General features: G+C 38.4%; 1 protein-coding gene across 2 annotated transcripts; it reads left to right on the top strand.

Moving 5' to 3' along the window:
* Positions 1-597: 597 nt before the first annotated feature.
* On the top strand, positions 598-24,417 carry LOC125901616 (WD repeat-containing protein 37). 2 transcript variants are annotated; one of them, XM_049597353.1, is made up of 14 exons: positions 598-767; positions 2,952-3,119; positions 10,137-10,233; positions 10,756-10,851; positions 11,021-11,085; positions 14,291-14,426; positions 14,812-14,883; positions 15,190-15,234; positions 15,760-15,836; positions 15,948-16,182; positions 16,693-16,834; positions 17,280-17,414; positions 18,190-18,304; positions 18,576-24,417. In XM_049597353.1, exons 2-14 carry the CDS (start codon positions 2,982-2,984, stop codon positions 18,705-18,707), a joined length of 1,485 nt encoding a protein of 494 aa, XP_049453310.1. In that variant the 5' UTR covers positions 598-767; positions 2,952-2,981; the 3' UTR covers positions 18,708-24,417. The 2 variants fall into 2 exon arrangements, with proteins under 2 accessions (XP_049453310.1, XP_049453309.1); XM_049597352.1 differs by having other exon boundaries at positions 599-767; positions 15,945-16,182.
* The last annotated feature ends 3,195 nt before the right edge of the window (positions 24,418-27,612 follow it).

The following is a 27,612-nucleotide window of genomic DNA, read 5'->3' as shown; positions in this document are numbered from 1 at the left end:
TTGTCTTAAATAACTGAAGTCATATCTGGAATGTATCTTTGTGTGTTTCAAATTCACCTGTATGAAACTGTTATTGAGTTGGAAATTTGGTTATGATTATTTTATCATTACAGTCGATGTTCAGTTCTCTCACAAGGAGAAAGCGGCCAGACCAATCTCTACATGAATTTTTAACAATTTAAGTGTTTCATTGCATCTGTCAGATATACAGGTGATAAAAGTCGAGTGAAGATGTTGTACACCTGTCAACAGTAACTGTTTCATCCAGCAAGTTGGAGAAGCATCTACAGTAGCGATACAATCACATTTTGTGTAAAATGGTCGTCGGATATGTTCAGAAAAAATACCTACGTGCTTAAATGTGCCACTGTAAATCATTTTGGATTTTATTCATAAATTGAATCCCATGGTAGGTTTCTAATATGCCGAATTTACAAGCGGGTATAATATATTAACAAAACATATTAAGAATATTTGTTTATATGTTGGCGTGTGAACATACCCTAGAAATCAAGAAACTAACCCTTTTTGACTGGAGTATGGTCTGGAGCAATACCACAGCTGATGAAGGTGGCTTTTATTGTGAAAAACCCCGGGCCGGAATTGGCTTCGTTATCTTCTCTCACGTAGTGGAGCTCGTCAACTGTCAACACGGATCCTGGACAAAAAAAACCTGCGCTGCTTTCTCGCACATAGAAGAAAATGTTAGAAACGGCGACATTCCCCACAGTATCCCGGAATAAAACTTCGTATTTGTAGACTTTCTGGTAAGTTGAATTCCATGTTTGGGAAGGTTCTCCTGTCGTTAGCCTATTACCGTTAGCATGTTGGGCACCACCAGCTAATCGGGATAACGGTAGCTTTGCTTAGCTTAACGCTATGTTGAGCACTGAGCATCGCACTTCAACGAGGCTAGCACTGTCTAGACTTGCTAGTGTTAATATTCACGTACAGCTAGGGAATTGTATTCATTCTTAGCCGTCGTATCTTGTCCTCAAATGTACCGAAACACAATGTAGCCAAAATTTGTTTTTTCCATATCCCTCAGTCAGCCAGAGGAACTAACTACCAGTCACCAAGGTGTCTGATAGCTAAGTTACACAAGGCAGTTTCTTATGTCAGCAGAAAGAGATACTTACAGATGACAGAAGCAATGTTGTGTTTGTTAGAGGCTGGCTACTGATTCATGTGTCCATAGACCTTCTTATGTCAACTCAAGGGCAAAGATTAGTGACAGCTGGAGCCAGGCTTATGGTGTGTCATTACTGTGATATGAGCATCCATAACAATGACTCCCTCATCCTGATACACATATGATTGAGTCTTGTATGTCACTGTACGTATGTCTTTTGAAGTGAGCAAAATAAGATGAGAAAATAGGAAGCTTGCTTTCCTCTTAGCAGTCAATATGATAGCATACATCATTATTATCTGATCATGACAAACCTTACAACATGCAGGCTAATTGTAAAATTAATTATTAAACTCCAGTTACAGCAAGGAATAGGCGAGATATCATTATCAGCTTTCTCATCTATCATGAAACAGTGTGTGGTTTATTTAATGTCATGAATCCTGAAGAACAAGTCAGTTGCACGCCCTAACACTGCAAAGAATGACTAAGTAATAGTTCTTCCTGAATGATTTCTGAAATACAGTGATGAAGCAATAGGATGAACACAATCAAAATGAGTAATTTATTAAGCAAAAATGCATAAAACATTTACTGGTTTCACCTTTTGTCTGTTTCAGGTAATATATAAATCTAATTAGAGTTTAGACAATGAATGGATTAATAGTTTAATGGATAATTCATTTCAGAAAATTATTTTTTGAATTAAAGGTACCAAAAATTAACTTGTTACAATCTCTCAGATGGGAAGATTTGCTTGTTTATGCACTGCAATTACTAAGAACAGTCATAGTTCCTGGAACACAGTCAGTGTACAGTGATTGGTCGGACACATGAACCAATGCTGCCATTTTTAAAAAAAACCCATTAAGTCGTATAAACAACAGACAACATAAAACACAGGCAACAACTTGTAATGAAAAAATGAGGACAAATGGGCCGACAGTGAAGTCCAGGCTTTTCTGAGCATGTATGTTGGCCGGTAATGTGTTGCGTACAAGTGACATTTCTTTACTAATTGCTGGCTGGCATACATCAGTCACTTAAGTATTACTTTGGTGAATGCAAACGGAAAAAGCCCTTGAAGGTATGTGGTTGTTGGGGGAGCTCCTCATAAAGTAGTTCTTCTCAAGGAGTCCCCAGAACTGTCTGGTCCAAACACACCTAATGTGATACATGTTACAATGACTTCTATCACGAACAGCTCAGCGTTTAGGCTATGTTTTATTGTTTGTTTGTTTGTGTATCCTGGCATGACAAAATAGATACCGCCCAAGTCTAATTCTTAATGATATATTTAATGCCTGTTAAAAATCACAGTTGCAGCTTGCCTTTTAGTCCAATATGATGAACACTAGATTTGGTGAAGTGATTTTGCTATCAGAAGATGGTCTTGTGAATATTGTAATTGATTTTTTTTTTGCCCAGCTCTAGTTTAAATATTTCAGCTTTTTTTTCCACAAAAAAACCCCAAACAATTTCTGCTTTTTAAAAAAGGAAGAAACAATTCTGTTGTTGTTTCACACTTCTCAGTTTCTGTCCCAGTAATCCCTCATGTTCCACCTTAAGGTACCCACTATGCATGTGTGGAGTGGGAACACTCAGCAGCGCTCTGTCTCACACTCATTCACTTTGTCATTTCACACATTCACACAAGGAAGCTGCCAAATACAACCGCTGCCAAATGCAACAGAGTCGTCTTATATTTTCCACTGACGATTGTTGTTGAGTGAGGCACTCGCACCCAGATTATTTCAACCAGGATTTGTTCTCTTGACCCTTTTGGCAACTTTTTTATCCTATGATTTTGTACTTTCAGATTGTTGTAACATCAAGTTTGGAAGGAGGGATGCCAGTGGAGAGTGGAAGCGGTGCTGCTGCCCGCCAGGCCAAGCAGAAGAGGAAGTCCCACAGCCTGTCCATCCGCAGGACCAACAGCACCGAGCAAGAACGCTCGGGTCTGCAGAGAGACATGCTGGAGGGACAGGTGATGACTCGCTCAATTACACAGTGATAATACATAGAGTCACAAGGAAAATGCACTAAATTATAGTCATTATTTCTAAGTAACAACCACTAGAATCACCAGCCTGAATTCCAGCTACTTCTCCAGTGTGAAACTACACTCCTGTCTGTCATCATTAGCTTGCTGTCCTGCTGTTGCTGTCAGCACCCGTAAGCACTCTTGTTGTAAGCCTAAGCCAATTAGGTTTTTATGCACCCGTTTAGAGGGTACATAATGGTTTATATTGTTGCCGGCTTAAGCATGCAACAATTACATCATGATTGTTGTGAGGTTATTTTAACTCAGTGGTTCAAACAGATGGATTCAGTACAGGCTTAGGCATTTGCTCTTCGCTCAGGTGGATTGGTTAGATCAGTGGTGCTCATTCCTGGTGTCTTGGAGTAAGAGCCCTGCTGGGTTTCAATTTGGCAAGCTAATAAGGAACTGAATTACTCCTGGGATGCAGGGTAAACAACACAGTGACCTACAGTAAATTATCTGACAGGATGGTAAGCCAAAAAAAGGAGTGAAAGCCACTGAATCAATGATTGGCTTCATTCCATTTAGATTCAAATATTGAGTGTGATTAAATTGACATAAATATCCCCTTAATGAGGCTTAACCTGGTTAAGAACATATTTAGGACATGGTGTTTATGTGAGCACAGAGAAATTAAGCTATTCATATTCCCCATACACATCCATGTTTTCTTTCAGAGTACTCCAGCTGGCATATTCGGGTTTCTCAAAAATGTAATGTGGGGTTTACATGCTCAAACACATAAACAGGGTACACCAAAAGCCTGATCTTAAAGGGGTTATTCATATCCATGTAAATGCACATCATATCTGCACTCTGTGGTTAAGCTCAGTGAATTTTTACCTGCAAATTTGAACAACTTGAACATGTTTAGGTTCTCTGCTGTCGCTCCTTAGTTCCTCCCGAGCCACAGAGGACAATATACCTGGTTTTCACAGGCTCTGTGATACTATTTCGGTAAACTGGAGTAATCTGAGCATCGTGTGTGGTTCTTTTGTGTTATATGATACAGCAAAAAGAGAGGTTGCATGGTTTGCTGTGTCATGCTAACTGGAGATCAAGTAGTAGCCGAATACATGAAATCACAGTTAACAGTGTTTTTTGTGCCCCAATTGGGAAGAATGTTTCTTCTCAACTTTTTATGGTTAAAATGAAATGAAATTGCACACATAGTAACAGTAAAGACTGTCACTTGAGATCTCAAAATCTTAAAGTTTAAGGGAAGCTGAATTACTGTATGCAGAGTCAAAACCTAGACCATAATAAGTTTCAACAGTGTAGTTTCATTCATGTGAGGTCTGCTTCACCTGACCTAATACAAACAGCATTAAAGGGCCAGTGTGTAAAATGGGTTGAAAACTGTTGAAAACAATGACATCAGTGGTCAAATTCTAGATTGCAGGGCTGACTCGCTCACCCCTCCCGTCGGGTAAATGACGGTGGCCTCGTAGGGACAAAAAGCCTTGCGCATGAGTTTTTCAGGAGTAGGTCTATCTAGCGATGAGCTGAATGTTTATTTAGAAATCTAAGCCATGTTACGATATTGTAATGAATCCCTCACAAGCAGGAGACCAGAGGAGCGTTCGGGAAAAAGTGCCCATTTATTTGAGCACTCCAGAAACTCCGGTAACACTGCAGGGGGTAAAAGACTCTGTCCCAAACTCTGACTCTTCTAGTGTAACAGACACACTTCATAACTTTACACACAAACTCGTTTACCATACCGAGTGGGGACCCCCCTCCCCTCTCTGCTCCGCCAATCTCCAGCCCGTACACTGACTGACAGCGTAGCCGGTAAACAGAGCTCAGCTGTTTATTTAGCCTAGCAATATCTCCGGACAATAGTAGCTGCAATGGACGACTTTGAACGCGATTTTGAAGAGTTTCTTGTAGCGGACACAGACTCAGAGCCATACCTGTTTGAGCTGGAGCATACAGATGAGGACCTCCATGTGTTTGATGCTGAGCGGGCGAGAAGAGAGGCTGAATGCACAGAATGGGATTCGGTGCTACTGCTGCCATCGTTGGGGAGCTATATCATCAAGAGGAAAAGCGCCGCAGAGAGTGCATCACAAGGAGTGAAGTTGCGTCTTCTTTTCCTCGCAGTTGACGGTTCGGGTTCATTCTCTCCTGTTGCGTGGTAAGTGTGGTCCATTCACAAACTTCACAACTAAAAAAACTTTTCACTACTTTCTATCGACGAACTACTAACACTCTGCTGTTTCCTCCTGCTTCTTCCTTCCTTCTGCTGTCTTCGTTGGTTCATTTATACACGCGAAACGCGTTCTCTGGCTGGCTGGATTGTCTGCTCGGTGTGCCGTACATACATGGCGGCGCAAGATGGCGACCTCTCTAAAGCAAGGCCCTTGCTATATATATATATATATATATATATGTATATATATATAAAAGCGTATATATTATATAGCAAGGCCCTTGCTATATATATATATATATATATATATATATAAAAGCATAATTATATAATTATAAGGCTACGAAAACCAAACAAATTTTATTTTATAGCGATTATACACTTGTATAAACATATTAATGGGTAGAATATTCAGATTCAGATTCAGATTGACAATAAACCATGCCAAATATTACACACTGGCCCTTTAAGGTATTTCTTTGAATTATTCCTACGTATAACTTTTATGCAATTTGAGAATTTGGATATTAAACTTTAGCCTATACTCTTTGCAGAGGTGTTTTTTATTGATGGCTGAACTCTGTTTAGCTGTGTTGGCTTACTAGGACACTTGAACAAAACAAAAGCATCGTTATTGTTTGTATTAGTAGCACCTGTACTTCTGCAATGAAAAGTCAAAATGTTTGCTGTGTAAAAGGCCTTTAACCTCATTGAGAAATTACACCAATAAGCTTTTGTACTGATTTCCCCGTGGTACATTTATGGGAGGTAAAACCTTCATAGAGTGCAAAATTTGATTGTGGACGAAATGATTAAGTCTTACTTTTTTACATCTATAGAATGCTATTAATCCGAAAAATGTCTCTTGATGGTGAGCAGAGGTTACTTCTTTTTTCATAAATACATGTGACATCATAAATGAAAGAAAGCGGTTTTATTATTGCTACCTTGCCAGTGTTTAAAGACCCACCGATTGTGAAGCTGAACTTTTGATGTATGGTTGAACCTAAATAACTATGCAGTCCCAGAGCACAGAATTATTCTGGATTTTGGCCAGTTGCAAGGAACAGTTTCTAACCGAACATGGTGCAAACAGTGTAATCCTTTCCTCATGACTTTTGTTTTTTCACTCTGGTCCCTTTTGATCCCAGTCCTCTGATAATCTGGAATCCCTCATGAGAATGGAGGTAAGTTTCAGGTGTCTAGCCCTCCGTGTTTCAGACAGTAGTGTAACGTCCCACATAGTTTTTAGTGCTAGCTTTCGTTGTGTAGGTTTGGTGTAGTTTATGTTTGATTAGAGCTCAGAGGTGGTGTTGTATGCTGGTTCTCAAAGTGATCTCTCTATTTTGAATCATTCTCTTTTTAAATGTGATATTCCAGATATTCCAGCTGAGCAATAATTAGGGTTCAATCACACACCTACAGTAGTTTTTTATTTTGCTAAAGGGAAGTAGAGTCCCTGTCAATTATAACTTGGGACCCGCCAGAAGTGTGTAGCAGTGTATTTATCTACAGACACGCTGTCCTCCACCTGTATCTTTTAATTTTCTTCTTATTTTACTATGTTTGGGACGTTCCTGGGCACAGCGCACAGGTGAGGTCAGGATTTAATAAAAAGGTAGCAACCAGGTGTCAGACTGAAGCAGCACACATCTAAGAATAAGCTTTGAAATTCATGGACACACAAAAAACACAAATATAATGAGGCAAAACACCAAGCAGACAAAGCTTGTTCCGAAATGAAAGTGACTTTGGGGTCTGCTTTTATTTTTACCTTGGCTGGCGATACTGCTTACAAACAGTAACCAACAATTCCCGCACAGTGTGCTTATGAGATGATTTCTGTTCAAATGAAGGTTTTGGAAAGCTGTAGGAGGTCTGGGCTCCTTGGCCTGATTATGTTTCCTAATCTGAATTTCGAACATGCTGAGTAAAATGTGCTCCCCAATCTTACTATATAATGACAAAAACTCTGTGTGTGTGTGTGTGTGTGTGTGTGTGTGTGTGTGTGTGTGTGTGTGTGTGTCTGTTCCACGTTTTTCTCCTCACTGACTTGGTCAATCCATGTGAAATTTGGCACAGTGGTAGAGGGTCATGGGAGGATGCAAGTTAACTAATATTACATCAATTGGCATGAAAACTTTGCACAGAGATGCCTCTCCTCATGAGGAACAAATTTGCCTCAAGAACCCATAACTTCCAGTTATATAGATTTTCCACCTTTTTTTTTTTTTTTTTTGAAAAACACTTCAAATCGATCTCTTCCTAGGAAGTTTGACCGATCTGCATGAAACTTGGTGAACATAATCTAGGGACCAATATCTAAAGTTCCCTCTTGGCAAAAGTTGGAAAACTTACTAAAACTGAGCTTCTATAAGGCAATGAATATTGCGGAGGGCGTGGCTCATCACATAAAGGTGTATAACATCTCAAGGGTTTCACCGATCACCATGCAACTTTGTAGGCATATGACCACACATAATCTGAGGGGACCCCTCCATTATTGACCCCATCAAACAAAATGGGGGCGCTAGAGAGCTAATTTCTTATCTAGGCCTAACCACCATATCAGTTTTACTAAACTTGGTAGATATGTAGAACAGGATGCCTCAAGGTGACTGGAGAAATGTAACTATAACTGGCAACTGGGTTGTGCTATAACAGCAGAAAAATGCTTAAAAATGGCTAAAATGCGACCAATCGCTGTGCTGTATAGGCACCTCATGTCAGATATTTGGTTCAGTCTTAATTACTATTACATGTTTAAATGAATTTGAACAAATCAAACAGGCAAATACTCCAAATTAGTTGCTCCATACAGTAGTTTTGAGTTTTATTTCTTCATAGGACGTGTTGTACAGCCATTGTCAATGTATGCAAGGCTTTATGTGACATGCATATGTACATTTCCTTCATGCTGCAGCCTTTACTCTTCCTAAGTCTTTTTTCTGTGTGCACTGTAGCACAAACCTTTCTTCTGCCAACATCAGCCTGTGAATGCTAACAGCACACTTGACTGATTTCTTTAGAAAATGTAGCTGCAAGCAGCAATTCAGCCCAAGCAGGAGTGCATTATATAGAGTGCTCTGCAGTCAGGTACAAAGTCACACTGACTGAGCAGTTTGATCGTGATTGGAAAAAGCTTTGAGTTGTGGCCCACTTCCTGTTTGTGTCTGTGCTGCCAACCCTGTCATAGCAAATCTGTCTGTAATGAATTATGTTATGAACTGCGAAAATGTTAGAACTATCTACTCACTACAGGAATAGCATATTCAGATACATTGCACTGTAATTCATAAGTAGGACATATAAGTTTGTATTCCTATTTTGAAGAGAAATGGGGTATTCATTGTTGATTTTCAGTGGGTTTAAATCAATACAAATTGCATTTAATAATCAATAATACAAAATTCCATGTGGAAGTTAGTTATAAAAACACCAATTACAGTACAAATATTTAAACTTCTTAAATTTAATGATTTATTGTGACTTTTTTTTAACTTACTTTGAGGCACAAGTCAGCAACTTATAGTCATTTTTTCCCATATTAGTCTGTACTCTTTATTGCATAAAGAATATTGTGATCTCTGGTCATTACAGGAGGATTTACTATAATATAAACTAGTATTGGTTGTCGTGAACATGTCTTGAACACACTATTGAGTTTAAATCTCTGATCCTGAGGTAATATGTATATATGTGATAATGTAGTTTATATCACACCACAAGCAATTTATGAGTTTTGAATACTTAAATGTGCCTCTTATCAATTAGATAAATGGTATCTTGTCTATAATTTGTTTTTAACTGAAGCATTACACTGTGGTACGTTAGAATTATGCGTTTGCTTCCTAAGAAAACCAAGCCAACAGTCTAAAATTTAAGACCTGTTCGTAGGCTCTCTAAAAACACATTCAGGCATTTGTAAGGCGCCAACACATCCCCAGTGTTCCATAACCCTTTTATCAAGTTTTTCCTTTCATGGATACCTTTATTGATTCTTTCCTGTTTGAGCCTGAAACAGGAGTACGTTCCTATTTCCTTCCTCAAGGTTTTATTGTGCGATATGAGTCTTTTCTTCCGTTTTGTTGCAGTAATATGCTTGTTATTGGTGGTGTCAAATGATAAACTTTCATTGTGTGAAGGCTGTCATACGCTCCACTGACTCTCATCTCTATGATATCTTATTTTACTGCATAGTTTTAGTTTATTTTGGACATTGGGTTCTTTTTTCTGACCTTTGTGATTTATATTTATTTTTAAAAAGCCTTTTGTAGACCTGTTTTTTTCCATGTTGAAACCCATGATGATGAGATAGCCAGTGGTCTAATCGCCTAAAATAGGAGCTCACAATCTTTTATTTTCTAGGACCTCCAAGCAGATAAGCATGTGGTATTACTGCCAAGAAATTCACATCCCTAAAATCCACCAAAAAAGAAAGCCAAACATTCACCGGTTACAGCTTTTCAAATGTCAGGATTTGCTGCTTTTCTTTGTCATAAATGATACTAAGTAGAGCATATTTGGGTTCTGTACAGATTGTCAGATAAAATAAGGAATTTAACAACGCCACCTTGGGCTTTATAATTTTTCAGTATTTTTTAAAATTGTATAACCAAAACAAATACTCACTTTATCAAAAAGGTAGTTGTCTAAAGTGAAAATAGTTGTGAGTTGCCATACATGCACACTGCAACTAGTCCTTAACTCAGTATTTGTCCTGAAGCACCAGCCTCACACACCTCTCCTCAGTGATAAGATGATGTTTCCAGGTTGTTTCATGTCCTCCTTTTGTCTCCCTGCAGGACTCCAAACTGCCTCTGTCTCTGAGGAGCAATCTGCTGGACCTGTTTAGTCAGATCGAGAGGGAGTTTGAAAACCTCTACATCGAAAACCTGGAATGTAAGTCAGAGATTTTATGGGTTTTATGCAGTCTATCAAAAGCCAATGTAGCATTTGAATGAGAAATGTTTTTGATTGTGTCATAAAGAGCAAGAACGCATTTACAAAACATAATAAAAGGAGGGCATGTCTGTCAACCACCGTCTTGCTATTTAACAGATATAACTTGCAAAACAGTTTTACTTTTACAGTAGTCAACATTGAAATTAATAAATGGTTAATTCCATTACAAGCACGAACATCTTTGGTGTCAGTGCTGAGTCTTAGTCCAATCGCATGAGAGATCTCTGTCTTGAAGAGACCATTGCAGGACTTTTTAAGCAGAATAACTTCAAAATCTCTCTGCTCGTGGAACAATTATGTAATACTTGACTTGTTAGCCATTTACCTAGCAATAGCACAGCATGTATTGTTTTTTTCTGACGTGAGCCTCTGTGGTGGGTCTTCATATGTACAAAAGAGGTGTTGATGGCAGGGAAATCTGTGCTGTGTCTTTTAACATGTGACCTGTTTGACTCTCAGTACGCAGAGAAATCGAAACGCTGAATGATCGTTTGGCTGCAGAAGGACAGACTTTTGAAGGGGCAGATTTAGCCAAAGGAGCACTGAAAACTAAAGGTGGGACCCATTTCACTTCCTAGTTCACCTCAGGTTTATGTACATTTGCATTTCAAGTTTATCAAGTATTTTAGATAGCAGTTAATGTATGAAATGTCTGCCTGAATTTCATTATTATAATATTAATTTATTATCCATTTATATCTCTGTTATTTCTGACAATCTACAGCAAGTCATAGCACCAGCCAGCTATCACAAAAGCTAAAGACGACCTACAAGGCTTCTACAAGCAAGGTATATAGTGTTTTAATTTTTTGCCATTGCAAAACAGGTAGAGTAACTATCCAGAAATATGTAAATCATTGTTGTGCATATTGTTGGTTATAGTCTGCTTGCATAGGTGTGTGTTTACATTTACTGGCTTCATCAAAGCATTGTTGAAGATGCAATGGTTTGAGAAATCTTTCCATTGACTTGTATCAGGGAAGGTAGAATACAAAAGCGTGAAAAGTTTGAATTGGTAAATTGGCTCCTTTGTTTTCTACCTCGTCAGTGCACCATCACATGACTTTTGAATGTTTAAGAGAAGAACTGCTGTCTTTTTTCACCTTTTTGCTCATAGCCACGTTCAAACTCTTGCCATGCCAGAGTAGGTGGATCCCGCAACTTCAGCGTAACCAGTTGGGAGTTGTGGGGTGGAGACTCATGGGTAACTTGTTGATTTCTCCCCCTTGTGTGCCAATATGCATGAACAGCCCAGCCAGGGGGTCGACACTCCCTCCCCAAGAGACTTGGTCATTCAAATGTAGGAGTTTGAGCTTTTCTATCAGTTCTGTGTGAGATAAAACATGACTTTTATTATCTCACTAACAGGCTTTTTTAGTTGCACCTCCTTGGTTTTCATTTAGCTTCTTGTTGGCAATCACATAATGGTACACTATGGAGACATCTTTAACACAAAGCAGTTGTTACCTCAAAAGTGCTTTTTGTGCCTTGATTAATAAAATACTCAAAGTGGAGGAGCTGCTTTAGATCATTGCTCAGTCAAGGCAGAGTGTGTGGTCTGCTGAAAAGTGCTTGGTCACATCGGATTTTGCTGATATTTTTGTATTTTGGACTGGACTTGATCCCTTTTGTATCTCTTAACAGAGAATTATCAGATATAGTGTCTTCAAAGGCCCAGACACACCAAACCAACATCAAAGAACTAGTGATGATGAATGTTGCGTCAACTCACACGTACATTCTGCGCCTACGTGAGAAGAAATAACTCAATAAAAGCAGGCAGCGGAATTTTTCATTATTCAAAAAAAAAAAAAACCCAAATGACTGTCAGGATTCAAGATGCTAGTTAGCACATTAACCCAACCTGGTGTTAACAGAACAAACTATTTTTATCATGCACTAGCAAACTGTAACAAAAACCATCATGAGCCGTTTCTGCTAAAGAGCTCAATGACGAGAAAAATAATCTTAGCTCGTATAACAAGTTTGTTTTGAACTCATGCCCTCTTGACGTTAGTGTCAAGAGGGCTTTAACATCAAGAGGGCATGAGTTTTTGTTTGGTTTTCTCACTTCCATTTCACCAAGGGCCGACTAGTACCAACAGTGCAAAAAGTATCGCGGTAGTCGATCGCCAGTGGCCCGACATTGACCAACAACCAATCGTACATTTGGTGTTTCAGGGCCTTAAAGAAATCAGTTTTCTTAAATTACAAAAAATTAAACAGTACATAATGCAAATGATATCAGACCATGTATATTCAGTAACTTTTAGATTAAGCATGACTCTCTGACATCTAGCTCAACCATCACTAGATTTTTGAAGCAGATTCCAATATTAGTATTTGAGAGCTTAAAATCTCATAACAGTATGTTATTTTTTTTAAATAGGAAGACGTATACATACGTACTTTCATTAATTATTCGTTGACATATGCACCATTACCAATAAACATACAAAGAGCTAATGTCAGCCAATCTAATATGGAAAATAAGTGCAAATGTTTCCATAACTGAAGTTATATACTGATGCAAAATGTATCTAGCTAACTGATTTATTGACAGTAAAATTGACTGTAAAAAAAAAAAAAAAAAAAAAAAAAAAATCTCGATATGGCTATGGCAGACTGCACACTGAAGCAACAAACTGTAGAGCATTAACCTGCTGGGTGCATTAGATTTGCCGCTCAGCCAGTTACTTGAAGCTTATTTTGCGATGCTTCGCATTTCCTTAAACCTTCTAGTCCCTGAGGCTTCTTTTTTAAACGTAGCATGTTGCATCAGTGTTTCATTTGTGCTGGATTCACCATCATTCTCAGTACACAAATTGCTGTCCATCCAGAGTCAGCTTTCATTTTTACATTGCCACACTGCATTTGCATTAGCTGACAAATCTTAACTAGCAAAATCATTTTATGCTGAAGTTAAATAAAACAAAAACCACACTGTTTATCATTCATATAGCATAGAAATGAAATGCTTAATAGATTTATATTTTTTATAAGAGAATCTGCCATGCTGCTTGCTAACAACCAGCAACCACTGGTTCCCACCATGCTTAGCAATGGTATTTTTCATCCCATCTTTTTTGTCAATTATATCTGTTTATTTTGACTCTAATTTGTTGACTTAATATGTTTTTAACAGATAAAGAATTTGAAGGATCCTCTCTGTTCTATATGTGACCTGAGATTTATTTTTCACATGAATGATGCCGTTCGTTATGCTCTCCTGTTTCATTTCAGTTGGAACTTATTTAGTGGTCTATTTCCAAAACGAACCGAGAGTCCAGTTTGTATCATCCCCATCTTTAATGTAAACACTTTGGCCAAACCTTGATACAACTGACAATAACTACTGATCAGTTCCTTGTCTCACTATAACACAGTATTTTTTGCCCCCTCTTCTCCCCCTTCTAGATTTTTTTTTTTTTTTTTTGTTGCAGTTTTGCATTTCTAGTAATCCTGGTACGATAAATGCAGTATACAGTACTGATACTTAATGTGGCTGCATTTGTGTTTATACCAGACTTGGGTTGACTGGTCATTAATGGTGTTTGTTTTAAAGCAATAGGAGCATCAGATTGGTGACAACTCCACGTAGCATATAAAATCAAGCTTAAAACAAACACCAATAAAGACTTTATTGGTAACCCAGGACTGATATGAATAACGCTGTTGTCAAACAAAGCTTCTTAGCCCTGGCATACTACAAGGACCCTGCTGAGCAGCTCCTCAATTCTGCTGACCCCGTCCTCCCTATATCAGACCAGGGTTCCTACACACCTCTGCAAAAGTCTGGAAATTGAGGATGCCAATTTCCATGTATGGGAATGCTGAAACATGTCTCATGAGTAACAGACAAATCAGTCTTAGGTAATACCCTCTTAACAAAAAGATGTAGAAGCTATTTTGAGAAGAAAAGTGTGGAGGAACCCTGTAAGGTTCAGTACTGTGATTTCCATCTGTGTTAATGTAAATTTGATGTCGGTATCAGATTGTGTCCAGTTTCAAAGCAACCACGTCCAGAGCAGTGTGCCAGCTGGTCAGGGAGTATGTCGGCCACAGAGACGGCATCTGGGACCTTAGTGTCACCAGGACTCAACCTGTGGTGCTTGGTACTGCGTCGGCAGGTATTTTACTCATTTTTCAAACATTTTTTTCTTTTCTCTGTCTGTTTTCTGTTGTAACACATTTCATGTGTCTATTTTATGCAACCCTACACTGAAGGATCATTTGACAGTTTCTTCCTTGAGTTAAATGTCAGTGTTCCTGCTGTTCACACAGTCATTGCTGAACAATTTAGAGCTTTTTGTCCCTTTTAAGAAATTCGATCCGTGCTGGGCAAACAGTTAATTTCATGTTAGATTTAGCTTCAGAAACTGTGCATTCAAACAGTCTGTATACATCGGGCATGTACTGTAAAAGCATTGTTGAATATAGACTGTGGTTAAAAAAAAAATTCAACTCTAAATCTAATGTCTTTCCTTTCTTTGTGTCTACAACGTGCCTCAACAGACCACACTGCAATGCTGTGGAGCATTGAGACTGGGAAGTGCCTCCTCAAATATATGGGCCATCAAGGATCAGGTAGAGTTAGAAATGTAAAGTGCATTCATGAGAATAGATCTAGGCTAAATAAATCCATTAATACTGTGTTCATAGACAGAGCCTCTCTTCAGGACTGTTTTTCTGAATCCAAGTAAAAGTTATGCAGTGTTATAAAGTTGTTCATAATTCAGGAATGTAAGTACTCTTTTAAAAATTAATTCCCTTTTACCCCGTCAAAAAAGGCTAATTGGAAGCATCCATCAGAAAAGGAGGTCAGAGTTGAAGCACAAGTTATTAGTGTGACATTATGACGTGATGTAATACATCTGTGTCTCTGTCTCACAGTCAACTCCATCAAGTTCCACCCCACTGAACAGATGGCTCTAACAGGTAATGATCAAAACTAAAACATCTGTAAATTCTCAAGGTAACAACCACATCAGTGCTTTTTCTATATATCTGTTTACTACAGCAGCTGCTGTCCTTTGGCTCATGGTCTTTCCACAAAATCTTTGGAAAGTCTGAATCCATTTGAAAGTTATGAATCTTTTTGTGATAGGCCTCTGTCATTGCCAGGCCCCCTTTTGGCCAATTGAAACGAACACATAAACACACCTTTACACACACACTTGACCTTATGTTGAATTTCAGCCTACTAGCACAAAAAACTGTGGTTGCCAAAGGGTGAGGAAATGTTTGTGGATGACCGACCGACCAACCGACAGAGCTAAAAATGTGTGTCAGAATTAACCTCAAAATCTACAGCAACATTTCAAACATTTCGTGTCATTTTTATCCACCTACAATAACACATAAACAATCAACTCTATCTGTTCAGTCATTTTTTTTCATAATTCCAGGAAGGGTCATCTCAGCTTTAATAGTCTTTAATTGTCTCATCTCTCTCCACCTTAGCCTCCGGAGACCAGACAGCTCACATCTGGAGATACATGGTGCAGCTGCCCACTCCACAGCCTGTTGCTGATATCAGTGTAAGCAGCAACAGCACTACAAACCTATTTATGTGTGTTTCTGCACTCCCAATTGACTTTCTGTTTGGACCTTTAATTTTTTCTGAAACTTAATTCTGTCGGTAACAGCAGACACCCTGCGAAGATGATGTGGACTTTTCGGATAAAGATGAGGCTGACGGTGAGGTTGAGGGCCCAAACGACTGTCCTTCTGTTCGTGTGCCGACCACGACTCTGCGCAGCCATCAGGGTGTGGTGATCGCTGCTGACTGGCTGGTGGCGGGCAAACAGGTTGTGACAGCCTCCTGGGACCGAGCCGCCAACCTGTATGATGTGGAGACCTCAGAGCTGGTCCACTCACTCACTGGTAGGATGAAGGGAACATTGCACTGATGCTGTTGTCAGTATGTGTTTATTATAAAACTTTGGTCCCCCAACAACATTTAAAATGTAGTAAACACTGAAAACATGTTATCATTATGTTATGCTCAATGATGTATTATCATTGTTATTTTGTGTGCACATATATCTGATTCCCAAAGTCTTTTGTACCTTTTTTTACTGTTCTCTTTAGACAATTTATTACTCTCACAAAGGGATTATATTGAGTGTTGAGTACTTCAAGCAGCAAGAACCCATTTTTCAGGGGAAATATTTTCCATGTTTCAGTTTTGGCAATAACGATACCTCCGCTCTTAACAAGGAGGTCAAACTGAGGCCACTTTGGAGCTAGGAGAGATTTAGGAGTTTGTCTCCCCACAAGTCAGCTTTGAACACCGGGGTGTCAGTGTCAAATACACCACCCTGCTGTCTGACACATTTTCTCTCACTTCGTGTTTTTGTGTTTGTATTTGTGTGTGCGTGTGTGCTTGGTCAGGCCATGACCAGGAACTAACCCACTGCTGCACACACCCCACCCAGCGTCTGGTGGTCACCTCATCCAGAGACACCACCTTCAGATTGTGGGACTTCAGAGACCCGTCCATCCACTCTGTCAACGTTTTCCAGGGACACACTGAGTCAGTCAACACACACACACACACACACACACACACACACACACACACACACACACAAACTATCCTATTCACTTTGCTCTATGTGTAGCTTGTTTATCATTTTTTTGAGTGAAGTGAAGTAATAAGGTGTGGCTATAATCTTTTTTTGACATTACTTTTTTTTTCAGTTTCTAAATTTTTTTTTCTTTAAGTGAACAAAATGTAAATACACTTCAGTTTAAATGTACATGCTCATTTTGTTTGTGTCACAGGGGGGCGATAAAGCCGTTGTAACAGCCACATATGAGAGACTTGAAGCAGTGTATAAAACAATATATTCAATATTCAGCTGAATGAATATTAAATAATAAATACTGCTATCTACAAGTGAATTCTTAAAACATATATGGTTGGAACTAAACATCTTTATTGAGTCTAAACAAACCTGTTTTCTTGTCCTTCACAGCACAGTGACGTCTGCTGTTTTCACTGTGGGCGACAACGTGGTATCTGGTAGTGACGATCGAACTGTCAAAGTGTGGGACCTGAAAAACATGAGGTCGCCCATAGCAACCATCCGCACCGACTCCGCTGTCAACAGGTGTGTGAGCAGTGAATAAGCTGATAGATGTGCAGTGGTGTTTTGATATATCTCTAGTGTTTGTTTTCATTTAGTTGTAGACATACAGCTGAATAAGCCTCTGCAACTGTCTGTTTATTTGTCTTTGACACAGTTTATAATCCCAATACATGATCTGTTGTAATTTGATTTGGATGTCTGTAATTGGGTTTCATTTTCGTGATAACAGCCACAACTGAGATTTTTTTAAACAATAGTGTAGCTGCTTTACTTTTTTACCTTTATTCTGTTTATTGCATTATTCTTTGGCTGAAATGTTGTGGGACAGCAAATGTTTAACTGATTGTGAATCAAATGTAAGTTTGATATGTAAACAATCATTAGTTGATCACAGACACTTGTTAATAATTGATTATGCTTAAGTTATTTATCAAGCAAGCTTACAAACATTTGCTGATTTAAGAATCGCAAATGTGAGGATTTGCTGCTTTTCTCTGCTTTATATCAGAGATCATTATATATGTATCTCTGGTTTTGAACTGCTGGGCTCTGGGTCGAGGTTTTTAGATATTTTCTAACACCTAATGGACTAAATGTTTAACTTAAAAAAGGAAAATATTGTTAGTTGCAGCTATAATTGGATCATGACAACAAAAGACACTTATTTCTCTTGGACATGGTTGCAAATTATTATGGTTATAATTCATACTGATGCTACCCTTAGACAAAACAGTGCCATGTGTTGCATTTGAAGTCTGATTTCTTTCATACTGAATCGTCCTGCTGTTGTGTCCAGGATCAGCGTGTCGGTGACCCAGAAAATCATCGCTCTTCCACACGACAATCGGCAGGTCCGGCTGTTCGACATGTCCGGGGTGCGACTGGCTCGACTCCCGCGAAGCAACAGACAGGTCAGTCAATGGAGGAGGAATGGCCTCTCACTGGCCCTTCAAAACCTACACACACACACACACACACACACACACACACTTTCTTTTCTATTCTTACCATTCTTACCTGGAAGGTAAGAATGGTAAGAATAGAAACCAAGGAAGACAAAAGATTTTGTATTTGCAGCGACTTGTATTTGCAATGTTTAATAGAAATTCTGTCAGAAATTCTGACTCTATCATCATTAGATTACTATGTCGTTTGTCACACAACACTTCTCTTGTGGTTCAGGGTCACCGGCGGATGGTGTGCTGCTCTGCCTGGTGTGAAGACAACACCTCCTGCAACCTGTTCACCTGCGGCTTTGATCGACAGGCCATCGGTTGGAACATCAACATCCCCGCCCTGCTGCAGGAAAAATGACCTCCACCTCCTGCTGATGTCACTTTACAGTGAAACTCCACCCAGAGTCTGTTATCATGCACGATCCTGCAGGCTTAAAAGGTGGCCTTAAAAGTTTACTTTCATCTTTCTTTTGTCTGTGAAAACTTGTCACATGTCGTAACCGATATAATTTTAGCAATCACTCAATCAAAGTTAAAATTACAGACTTTTAACAGCCGTCTTTTGAGTCTGCAGGAGGTCAGTATTTGACACTTAAAGCTCCTTGGGGTCTGACCTCCCCAGGAGGAGGGCAGGAAAGAAAAAGGACTTGTGCCTGCTGTCTACTGCATCTGTCATGCTGTCTAACTCACCGCCGCGAATATATACAGAACACATTTGTGTGTCTTTTTGCATGGAAGCAAATCCTCACCATCTAAAAGAGAAAAAAAAACCTGTGTACCACTAATGAAAAAAGCACAGAAACATAACACAGAGGAGCTTCTTTGATAAAAACTAAAAAGCAGATGCTGATGCTCAACAGTTAGATCAGTAAGGTTCTTACTTTAGCAAATGTGATCTGTACCAACAGATTTATGTTTAGAGGAAGAATGGCAGTCTGTTGCTTTAAAAGAAATCTGTAATAACTTGCCCCTTTAGCTTCTGCTTTACTTAAATTTCTTGATTTCTGTGATTGTTAAACGTTTGTGCAAAGTGGCAGCACTAGAAAGAAGCCCTCGCTCTTTGATTCTCAGAAATTGAAGCTACAGTCTTCTTTTTCCAGTCATCTTTTGAGTTTCTTAAACATTTTCTGCTTCTGGATATAATTTGACAACACAAACATTGTCTAAATTGTGTTTGACTGGTTATCCATTTCGGTTAGCTGTTTGTTAACAATGTTAAAAGCGAATTTTTCCTCTTGAGTTTCATTCAAAATGTTTTGTCTGGCACCTGATTCATAGCTTAAACTCTATAATACACTTTAATACTGGCGATCATATAATCAAAGCAGCTCTCCTCTTGTTTGTCACTGTGACAGAGTCATAGACTCAGTAACAGAGTTCAGGAGTCTCTGTGTTATAAAGTAATGCACCTTTTTGAAAATCCTTACAGCTTTTTGTTGCTGTTGTAGAAAATTAAAAAAAACAAATGACCTTTGCAGCTTCTGTGCATTGTCAACACAGTCAGAAGGGACAACAGCTTTTCTTGTGAGTTTCAGCTGGTGGCTGATAGGATTGTTGTCTGCACAGTCAGACACTTTGGCACATAATGGTCCTATTCTGTAGTAGATGGCTGGTAGAGGAACTGAAATCGACTGATTTCTCTTGTGTGGCAACCTGAAAAAAAAGTGATTTAAAGCATTTCCTGTGCTGGCAGTGGTGCTGTGTTAGTACTAGAATGGTTTCTCTCCAGCGTGGGTCACTTGTACTGTGGTTTTGTTGTTCACCCTGAAAACAGTAGTGTCACAATACATATCAAGATTCTGGGTGGCTTTCACACTGAACCTGAGCAGGTCTGTTTAAAGCAGGAACTCACTGGATGGCAGCAAGTCTTCTTAATAACCTTGAGCTAAAGAACGTATGCCTGGTTGGTATAATGCTACACAAGCATGGTTCACTCCAATAGAGAGGTAGTGACTTCCTTAAAGGAAGATATATGTGATGTTACTGTTATTGTGCCATTTGCAAAACTATATCTAGCCTGCATGTGCTAAAAGACACAAAAGTATAGAAATCTTAAATTACAATGATAGAGCCTGTGTAATTGTATCCTACAAGAGAAATGAGACCCATTAAATGGTTCAGCTCTCTTCTTGCTGTGGCTGGGGACTACACACCCAGAAACATCCTGTACAAAGCAAAATAATAAGAAGTTCAGAAAATACAGGCAGAGCGCAGGGCCTCCACAGATAAATACATCGCCACATACTTAGAGTGGGTCACAAGAGATGACTGAGGGGCATTACTTATGTATGACTTTACTTTTTTTATTAGGAAAATCCTGCATACTATACCTTTAAAGTTGTTACAATATAAATTTGCAGACTGACTAAAAGGCTTTATGATTAAGATGTTTGAGCTCTGTTTGACAGCCATCCAGGACCATGATACATAGCACTAGTATCTACTGGGATCAGTATGTGGTCATATGACTGCAGCACTTATTTTCTGGTCACAGTGGTATGGTTCCTCTCTGTTTTTCTGCACTGTGGGCCACACCAGTATGGCTTCTCTTCAATGTGTTCTCTCCTGTGAGGAGACTTTAGTGTTTTGGGTGTGTTAGTTACTGACTGGAACTTCTCCAGCGTCAGTCCTAGTAGGCAGGTTTTTCTCCAGTATGACCTCTCACATGGTCTATGTGATTAGTCACTCTGCTCACAGTGTTGACATCTGGATCTGACTGTGTTTGTGTTTCTGTAAAGCCATGAACCAGCCACTGTGTGTCTAGTAGACAAAAAAAAAGTCAACTCCCTGCCCTGTTGACAGTTTATTGTTAGAGGCTGATAAATGTTCAGACATACAGGACCTGTGTGTAGGGAGGAAAGGGGATTGTAGTGTTTCTGTATGTGTGCAAATTAAATGTTTAGTCTGAACAACACCTGTTGAAATGGTTGTAGGGCAGGGCTGGGTACCGAGACATAACACTTAAGGTACTCTATGTAAAACTAATTGTTGGTATCGTTTTCATTTTGAAGGCCTACATGGACTCTTAACGCCCTTTTTCCACTGTCAACACTTTTCCATGAACCAAGGAGCCTTCTTAGGAACTAAAGAACTTCACCTGTGATTTGACCAAAGAAACCAGGAGCTAAAATGATTTCCTGGCCTGCAAAAAGTCCTTACTTCAGGTGGCAGTACTATAAAATGGCTCAGGAACTCTTGGCGTCAACTTTGTGACAGATTTAAAAGATTCAAGATGATGAGTTTGTGACGCGAGAGCTAGCTTGTGAATGTACAAACAAGAAAAACACCTAATAAAAAAAAAAGAAAAAATCAACACAAATAGACAACAAGCAATAAGAATAAATATCAAATAATAAAAGAACAGGATAGGTTTCCTTGCAGTGTGGTGAACACACACACACACACACACGCTTTTTAGTTCCTGAGTTTAGTTTCTGGTGTTTAGTTCATGGAACTATTTGGTCAAAAAAGGGCTTTAGGGAGTTTTGTCGACTGGTCCCATAATGCAGTATATAATGAGATTAATGACACCATAATCATTTGTGTGTCAGATATTAATCCATAAACATATGCCATCTTAATTATAATGTTAACTTGAAGCTGCTTCTTGACCCGACTTGTTAAGTAGACATACAATTCTAAAATGGTGCACTTTAAGTGACAGGAATACTTCACCCATAATTTCATCGACAGTTTTGTTTACACAGGAAGTAAGAATAAGTAGCTAGACATTTCTTTACTTAAGGGCTTGAAAAATGATGAAATGTTTTCAGAAACAAATGTATCTATTGGCTCCCATTATTAGTGTCTTCAGCTCAAACTTATAGCTACTAACTCAAACATCTGTCCACAAATCCTTAAACCTTATGGCACAAAATGAATATGAATACAAACATAAAATATTGTGCCTATAAAAATGTACATGGATAAGTCTACACAGAGATAACTCAGGGTACTAAAATGACCACTGGATCAAACTCTCATCAAGCCTGTAGAGTCCTTTTTTTATTAGTTATGAGAAAGTGTTACAGAGAAAGTTCTCATGTAAGGGCTTTTTAGCATGCCGGGAATAAAAGGGGTCTGCTGTTTTCAGTAGAGAAAGCAAATAATTTGTACTCGTTACAACTAAAGTAACTTACTTTAGTATAAAATGAGCTGATTTAATTCAACAAAAAAAAAGTGAGTAACTGATGTTTCTCGGATGCCCAGCCCTGCTGTTGTACCAATACTTGACATTATTGTAAAAAACAACAACTTTTTTCTAGTTTATCGCAGTGCCCTTTAGTCATTAGTGTTGAAACACTGTCGTGAAGATTCTTTCAGTGTCATGTTTGTTATGGTACTTAAAAACTAGTGAAATTTTTGGGGAGTGTCGTGATGCATTTGCTGTCACCTGCTTTGCTTTTCCACTGCCACTAAAACAGCCAAAGCTGCATTTAAGTGAATGGGAGAGGCTGTGATGATGTGTGTGTGTGTGTGTGTGTGTGTGTGTGTGTGTGTGTGTGTGTGCTTGTTTTAGATGATACCATGAGAACAAAGTATGTGTGTATGTGTGGTGATACAAATCAATGTCTCAAAACGTGTTAAATGTGATAACAGGCAGTTCCGACTGCAGTACAACTGTCAGGAGTTACAGCATTAACACAATGAGCAAGCACAGTTAATATCAAACTGATTGTTTTTAAGTCTAGCTTTAGATTTGTGGAGCGTTTTGCTGGATTGTAACAATGGTGTTCATTCACACAAGTACATTGACATGACCAACATTTCTGGGTTAAAAACAACTTTTTGTGTGTGTGATATACACAGATTCAATGTGTTTATATTTGATAACACTTTACAGCTGCCTTATTGCAGTGTATTGGCCAAGTGAAATGTACTATTAACAGTAGAAAAGTCCAATACAAATTTGGAATTTTGGAGGTGCAAAAACAGCATCATTACATTTAAGATCAAATAAATGGAGATATTCAATAAAGTAATTACTTGTCAAAAGGCAAATGTAAAGTGTTAACCTCCTCTTACTTTAAAACCATAACATTTGTATAATACAAATTGTAATATATGGAGAAAATAGCCAGTTTTGGCTGTATAGTGTATTTCAGCTGCAGCAGTTTTATTAGCCTTTATATCTCGATGACATGATCCTGCATTTCATTTGTTTTTATTTTGTGTAAATCCATTTTACTGCTTCATGACTGATGACATAAGTTCATCTGTGAAAGGCTTTACATTCACATCAAACTGAGTTCATTTGGGCATTTATACCAGGGATGGCAAATGTAAAAAAAATGAGTCCAAATTAGAAGCTTTGCATCTGGCTATTAGTGTGATGCTAATTATTAATTAGTAATAGAAGTTATTTATATCAGTTCCCAGGTGTAAATTTATATATTTTTAACTGCAAGAAAGCCCTTTTGCTGAAAGTCCTTAAATGACTTGCAACATTATTTTGTCTTTATTCACTTCAGCTACAATGTGCAATTGTTAACTATAGTTTTGGCAGACACTGGACAAGAGACTATTGTTGTGTATTTCCCCAAATCCCTTCTGCACAAGGAGTCATCCCTGGTATGACTGACAAAACATTTTGTTTGTGTGATGGAAATTAAAAAGTTGTGTGTTTGTGTGTGTGAATGTTCGATCTTTAGTTTATCCAATACTGTTTTTATTCCTTGCGGAAAATTTAAACAAGTTTCATGTACTAAACTGCATTTTCTACCAACACTGAGCCACTCTGCTGCCACATTCGTAATAATGTTAATAATGTTCAGCCACACCGTTCACACTCTCAGTCATGATGAAACCAGATCACATCATCACTGAGCATCGGCCATCTCAAATCCACCGTCGTGAAGCCTTGTTAAACTGTGGCTCCTTGGTGTTACCAGTGTTTTGTGTGATCAAAGTGGTTGATGTTGAACAACGCACACCACAGCTCAGTTCTCAGAGAAAAAAAAAAAACAACCTGTTGGATCTACTTGACAGCAGTTTTGTGGGTTATAGCTGTGTAACAAGGAACAAGCATCTGCTTGTGAAATCAGAATAAACCATTTGTGCTGTTTGAATGTTCTCCAGTAGAGTTATTTTTGAGTTGTTTGTTATTTTCTTTGCAAAGTCTTCAGATTCAGTTAACTGTACCTGCTCAACACTAAACAGCAGACAGACTTAGCAACTAGCTGGTGAATAAAGTGGAACTTTTAGCAGCTAAAGAGCAAGGTGTTATTCTCAGGAGCTGGTGGAGACCAAACCAGAGCTAAAAGGAGAGTGAATGTTAGACCTGCATCAGGTGGACACGAACATGTCTCCCAATGAAAAATGACTTTGTTTAGTATCTGTAGTGGTAGTAAGTTGTTTGCTAAAATATGTCAAAATAACTAAGTGATACAGTGAAGGCTGTGTTTTCGTCAGCTTAATATCTTTATTTAAACAAATCATCAGTTTGGTTAGGGTGGCACGGTGGTGTGGTGGTTAGCACTCTCGCCTCACAGCAAGAGAGTTGCCGGTTCGATCCCGGGTGTAGGAGCCCTTCTGTGCGGAGTTTGCATGTTCTCCCCGTGTCAGCCGGGCACTCCGGCTTCCTCCCACAGTCCAAAGACATGCAGATTGGGGACTAGGTTAATTGGTAACTCTAAATTGTCCATAGGTGTGAATGTGAGCGTGAATGGTTGTCTGTCTCTATGTGTTTGCCCTGCGATAGTCTGGTGACCTGTCCAGGGTGTACCCCGCCTCTCGCCCGATGTAGCTGGGATAGGCTCCAGACCCTCAAGAGGATGAAGCGGTTAGAAGATGAATGAATGAATGAATCAGTTTGGTTAATTCAGTTGAAATTACTTACTGCGCAGACAGCCTGGTTAATGGTCATCAATCAACCACATGCTACACAATCGAAAAAACAAAATGTAAAATGTAGAATGTTTACCTGGAGACCCAAGAATTTTGCAGAAACACATCATTGTAGTGCATTTGTGTATTTGAAATTCCCAGTTGCTTTTGAACTTTAATTATTTTGCTAATTTTTTTGTCAAATAGAGACATTTGTCATTATTTTATCTGTACGTAGTCTATTAGGGGCTTATTTTATATTACTTATCTAAATTGTGGACATAAGCAAACATCTATTAACCTCCACTGACTGTGTAAAACTGGAGTTGCTATCATGTCTCAGTAAGCTAAGTCCATGAATAAGCTTGTGTGGCATGTGTGCTTAAAGTGTTTTTATTTTGTGCATGTCAAGGACACCAGACACAATATTAAGATCCTTTTTTTGGACAGTGTGAAGCACTACTGAAAGAGGCCATTTTCACACACCCGATCAACAGAAGTTAAGCTTTGACTCTGATGTGATACAAACACAGAAAGTAACACAAATAAGATCATTTATTCCCAGTGATAAAAATAGTCATGACCAATATAGACTACATCCATTCTGCATACCTAATAAAAGTTTACATAGCATTCAACACCAGAGTCTTTCAGTAAAATTACTCTTTTTACGCAGTTGTTACCTCAGATGACTTTTCTATAACTGAACACCAAAACATAAACTAACAAGAATACTTTTTTTTTCTTCTTGAAAATAAAAGCTTTTGGGATACTTTTAATCAAATAAATCATCTTAAGGGATAAAAGGAGAAAGGACCAAAAAATAGAAACACTAAACAAAACTTAAATTATAAACATTTCTTTTTTCAATAAAACCTAGACTCCACATCTAGTCTCCCTCTAGATGGCAGCCCGCCTTCACTCCAGGGCCTCATATACACTCTGGAACTCTACAGCGCTGTTCAAAATGCATGACGTGAAAACATCAACATAATTAACCAGGTGAGACATACAGTTACACCAAATGTACATTACTGAAACAAAAACTAAACAAACACAAACAAGTAAGAATAAAATTAAAATGTGACATGTAGTATAGAAGTAAAATAAATCAGAAGCTGTTGTTACTAATAAAACAAATTTTGCTTTGCAGTCGTCAGGTATTTTGTATTTACCACATTATGGGGGAGATAAATCTGCTCACAGTCACATTGTGGGGACTCACTTCCTGTTGGGTAACAAAATGCCAGTCCCCTCAACAAAAACCATTAAATTTTAAGGGTTAAGACTTGGTATTTGGTTAAGGTTAGAGTATGGGTTGGCATTCGGCATGTAATGGTAAGATTAGGATAAATCACCCTGGCATTGATAGAAGCGGATGTAATGTCCTCCTAAGTGACAAAAACAAGTTTTTTTGTGTGTACTTCTGTATTGTAGTTTGTGAGGACCAGTGTTAGGAGTAACTAGTTATATGTAATTATAACTAGTACAAACAAAGGAAATTGTGATCAGTTACAGTTACTGAAAAACAAATATGGATATATAATATTAAATTACAGTTACTAATCAAAATGTTGGTGATTACAAAGGGGCTACATATATCCTTTCCAGTAAAAGGTTTATACGTAAAATAAAACATTAATTCTGGTGCTTTGTATTGTAAGTAACCAAAATATAATAAATTACTTTATTCAAGTAACTGAAACTTTAACAACTAGTAATCTGTAGCCTGTTACATTTAAGTAACTTAAGTAAGAGAGGACCAATATGGGTTTTAGACTGTAAAAGTGAGGACACTACTGGAAAGTGAGGACATTTTATTCTCACTACAAAAGGCTGATCCGGGGCTTCACATTATGTCATTGAAGGTGTCTTACAAGTATATAAATACAAAAATTACACAAGATAAAATGGGATGAATGGGTCCAACTGTCTTTGGGTATTTAATACTATTCACAACACAACCCGTGACCCCCATTCTCATTTAGGAGTGTCTTTCAGTCTATTTCCTGTGGGACTATGCAGCATTTAGGCCATGTTTGCAATAAGAAAAGAGATGAAAAACCGCCTTTTATTCTCATTTGTTAGCATCCAGAGTTATTCCAAGATGAATAACCCCATGGCTAGCCTTGTAGTCACAACAGATCATCTGAAATTAAGCCTTAATTGTTTTTTTTTTTAATTCACAAATTCGTATGCGTTTGTCAATAAATACAACCAGATTCAGTGCGTGACTCCGCTTCTAATAAGCTGATTGGATTTTTGTCACCAGTTTGTTGATGTTCTCTGTAGTTCTTTTCACCAGGGAGGAGATTACGTAGCTGTAGAAGTTCCTGATATCAGACAAGTGTTATTATAATTATTAATATTACTATTTGTACTCAACCCATTTCTACACATCCAGCTCTAACTGTGCAGTTGTTTTGCAAGGTAAAAAT

The sequence above is a fragment of the Epinephelus fuscoguttatus genome, linkage group LG15 (assembly GCF_011397635.1).
Source record: "Epinephelus fuscoguttatus linkage group LG15, E.fuscoguttatus.final_Chr_v1".
Taxonomy (NCBI): domain Eukaryota; kingdom Metazoa; phylum Chordata; class Actinopteri; order Perciformes; family Serranidae; genus Epinephelus; species Epinephelus fuscoguttatus.
Note: the sequence above shows the minus strand (reverse complement) of the source record. Positions and strands in the feature narration are given on the sequence as shown.

Coding starts and splice junctions, on each gene's coding strand:
- LOC125901616 (XM_049597352.1), top strand. CDS start 2,982: ATGCCAGTGGAGAGTGGAAGCGGTGCTGCTGCCCGCCAGGCCAAGCAG. Junction 14,427..14,811: donor GCTTGGTACTGCGTCGGCAG/GTATTTTACTCA, acceptor GTGCCTCAACAG/ACCACACTGCAATGCTGTGG. Junction 16,835..17,279: donor GTTTTCCAGGGACACACTGA/GTCAGTCAACAC, acceptor TGTCCTTCACAG/CACAGTGACGTCTGCTGTTT.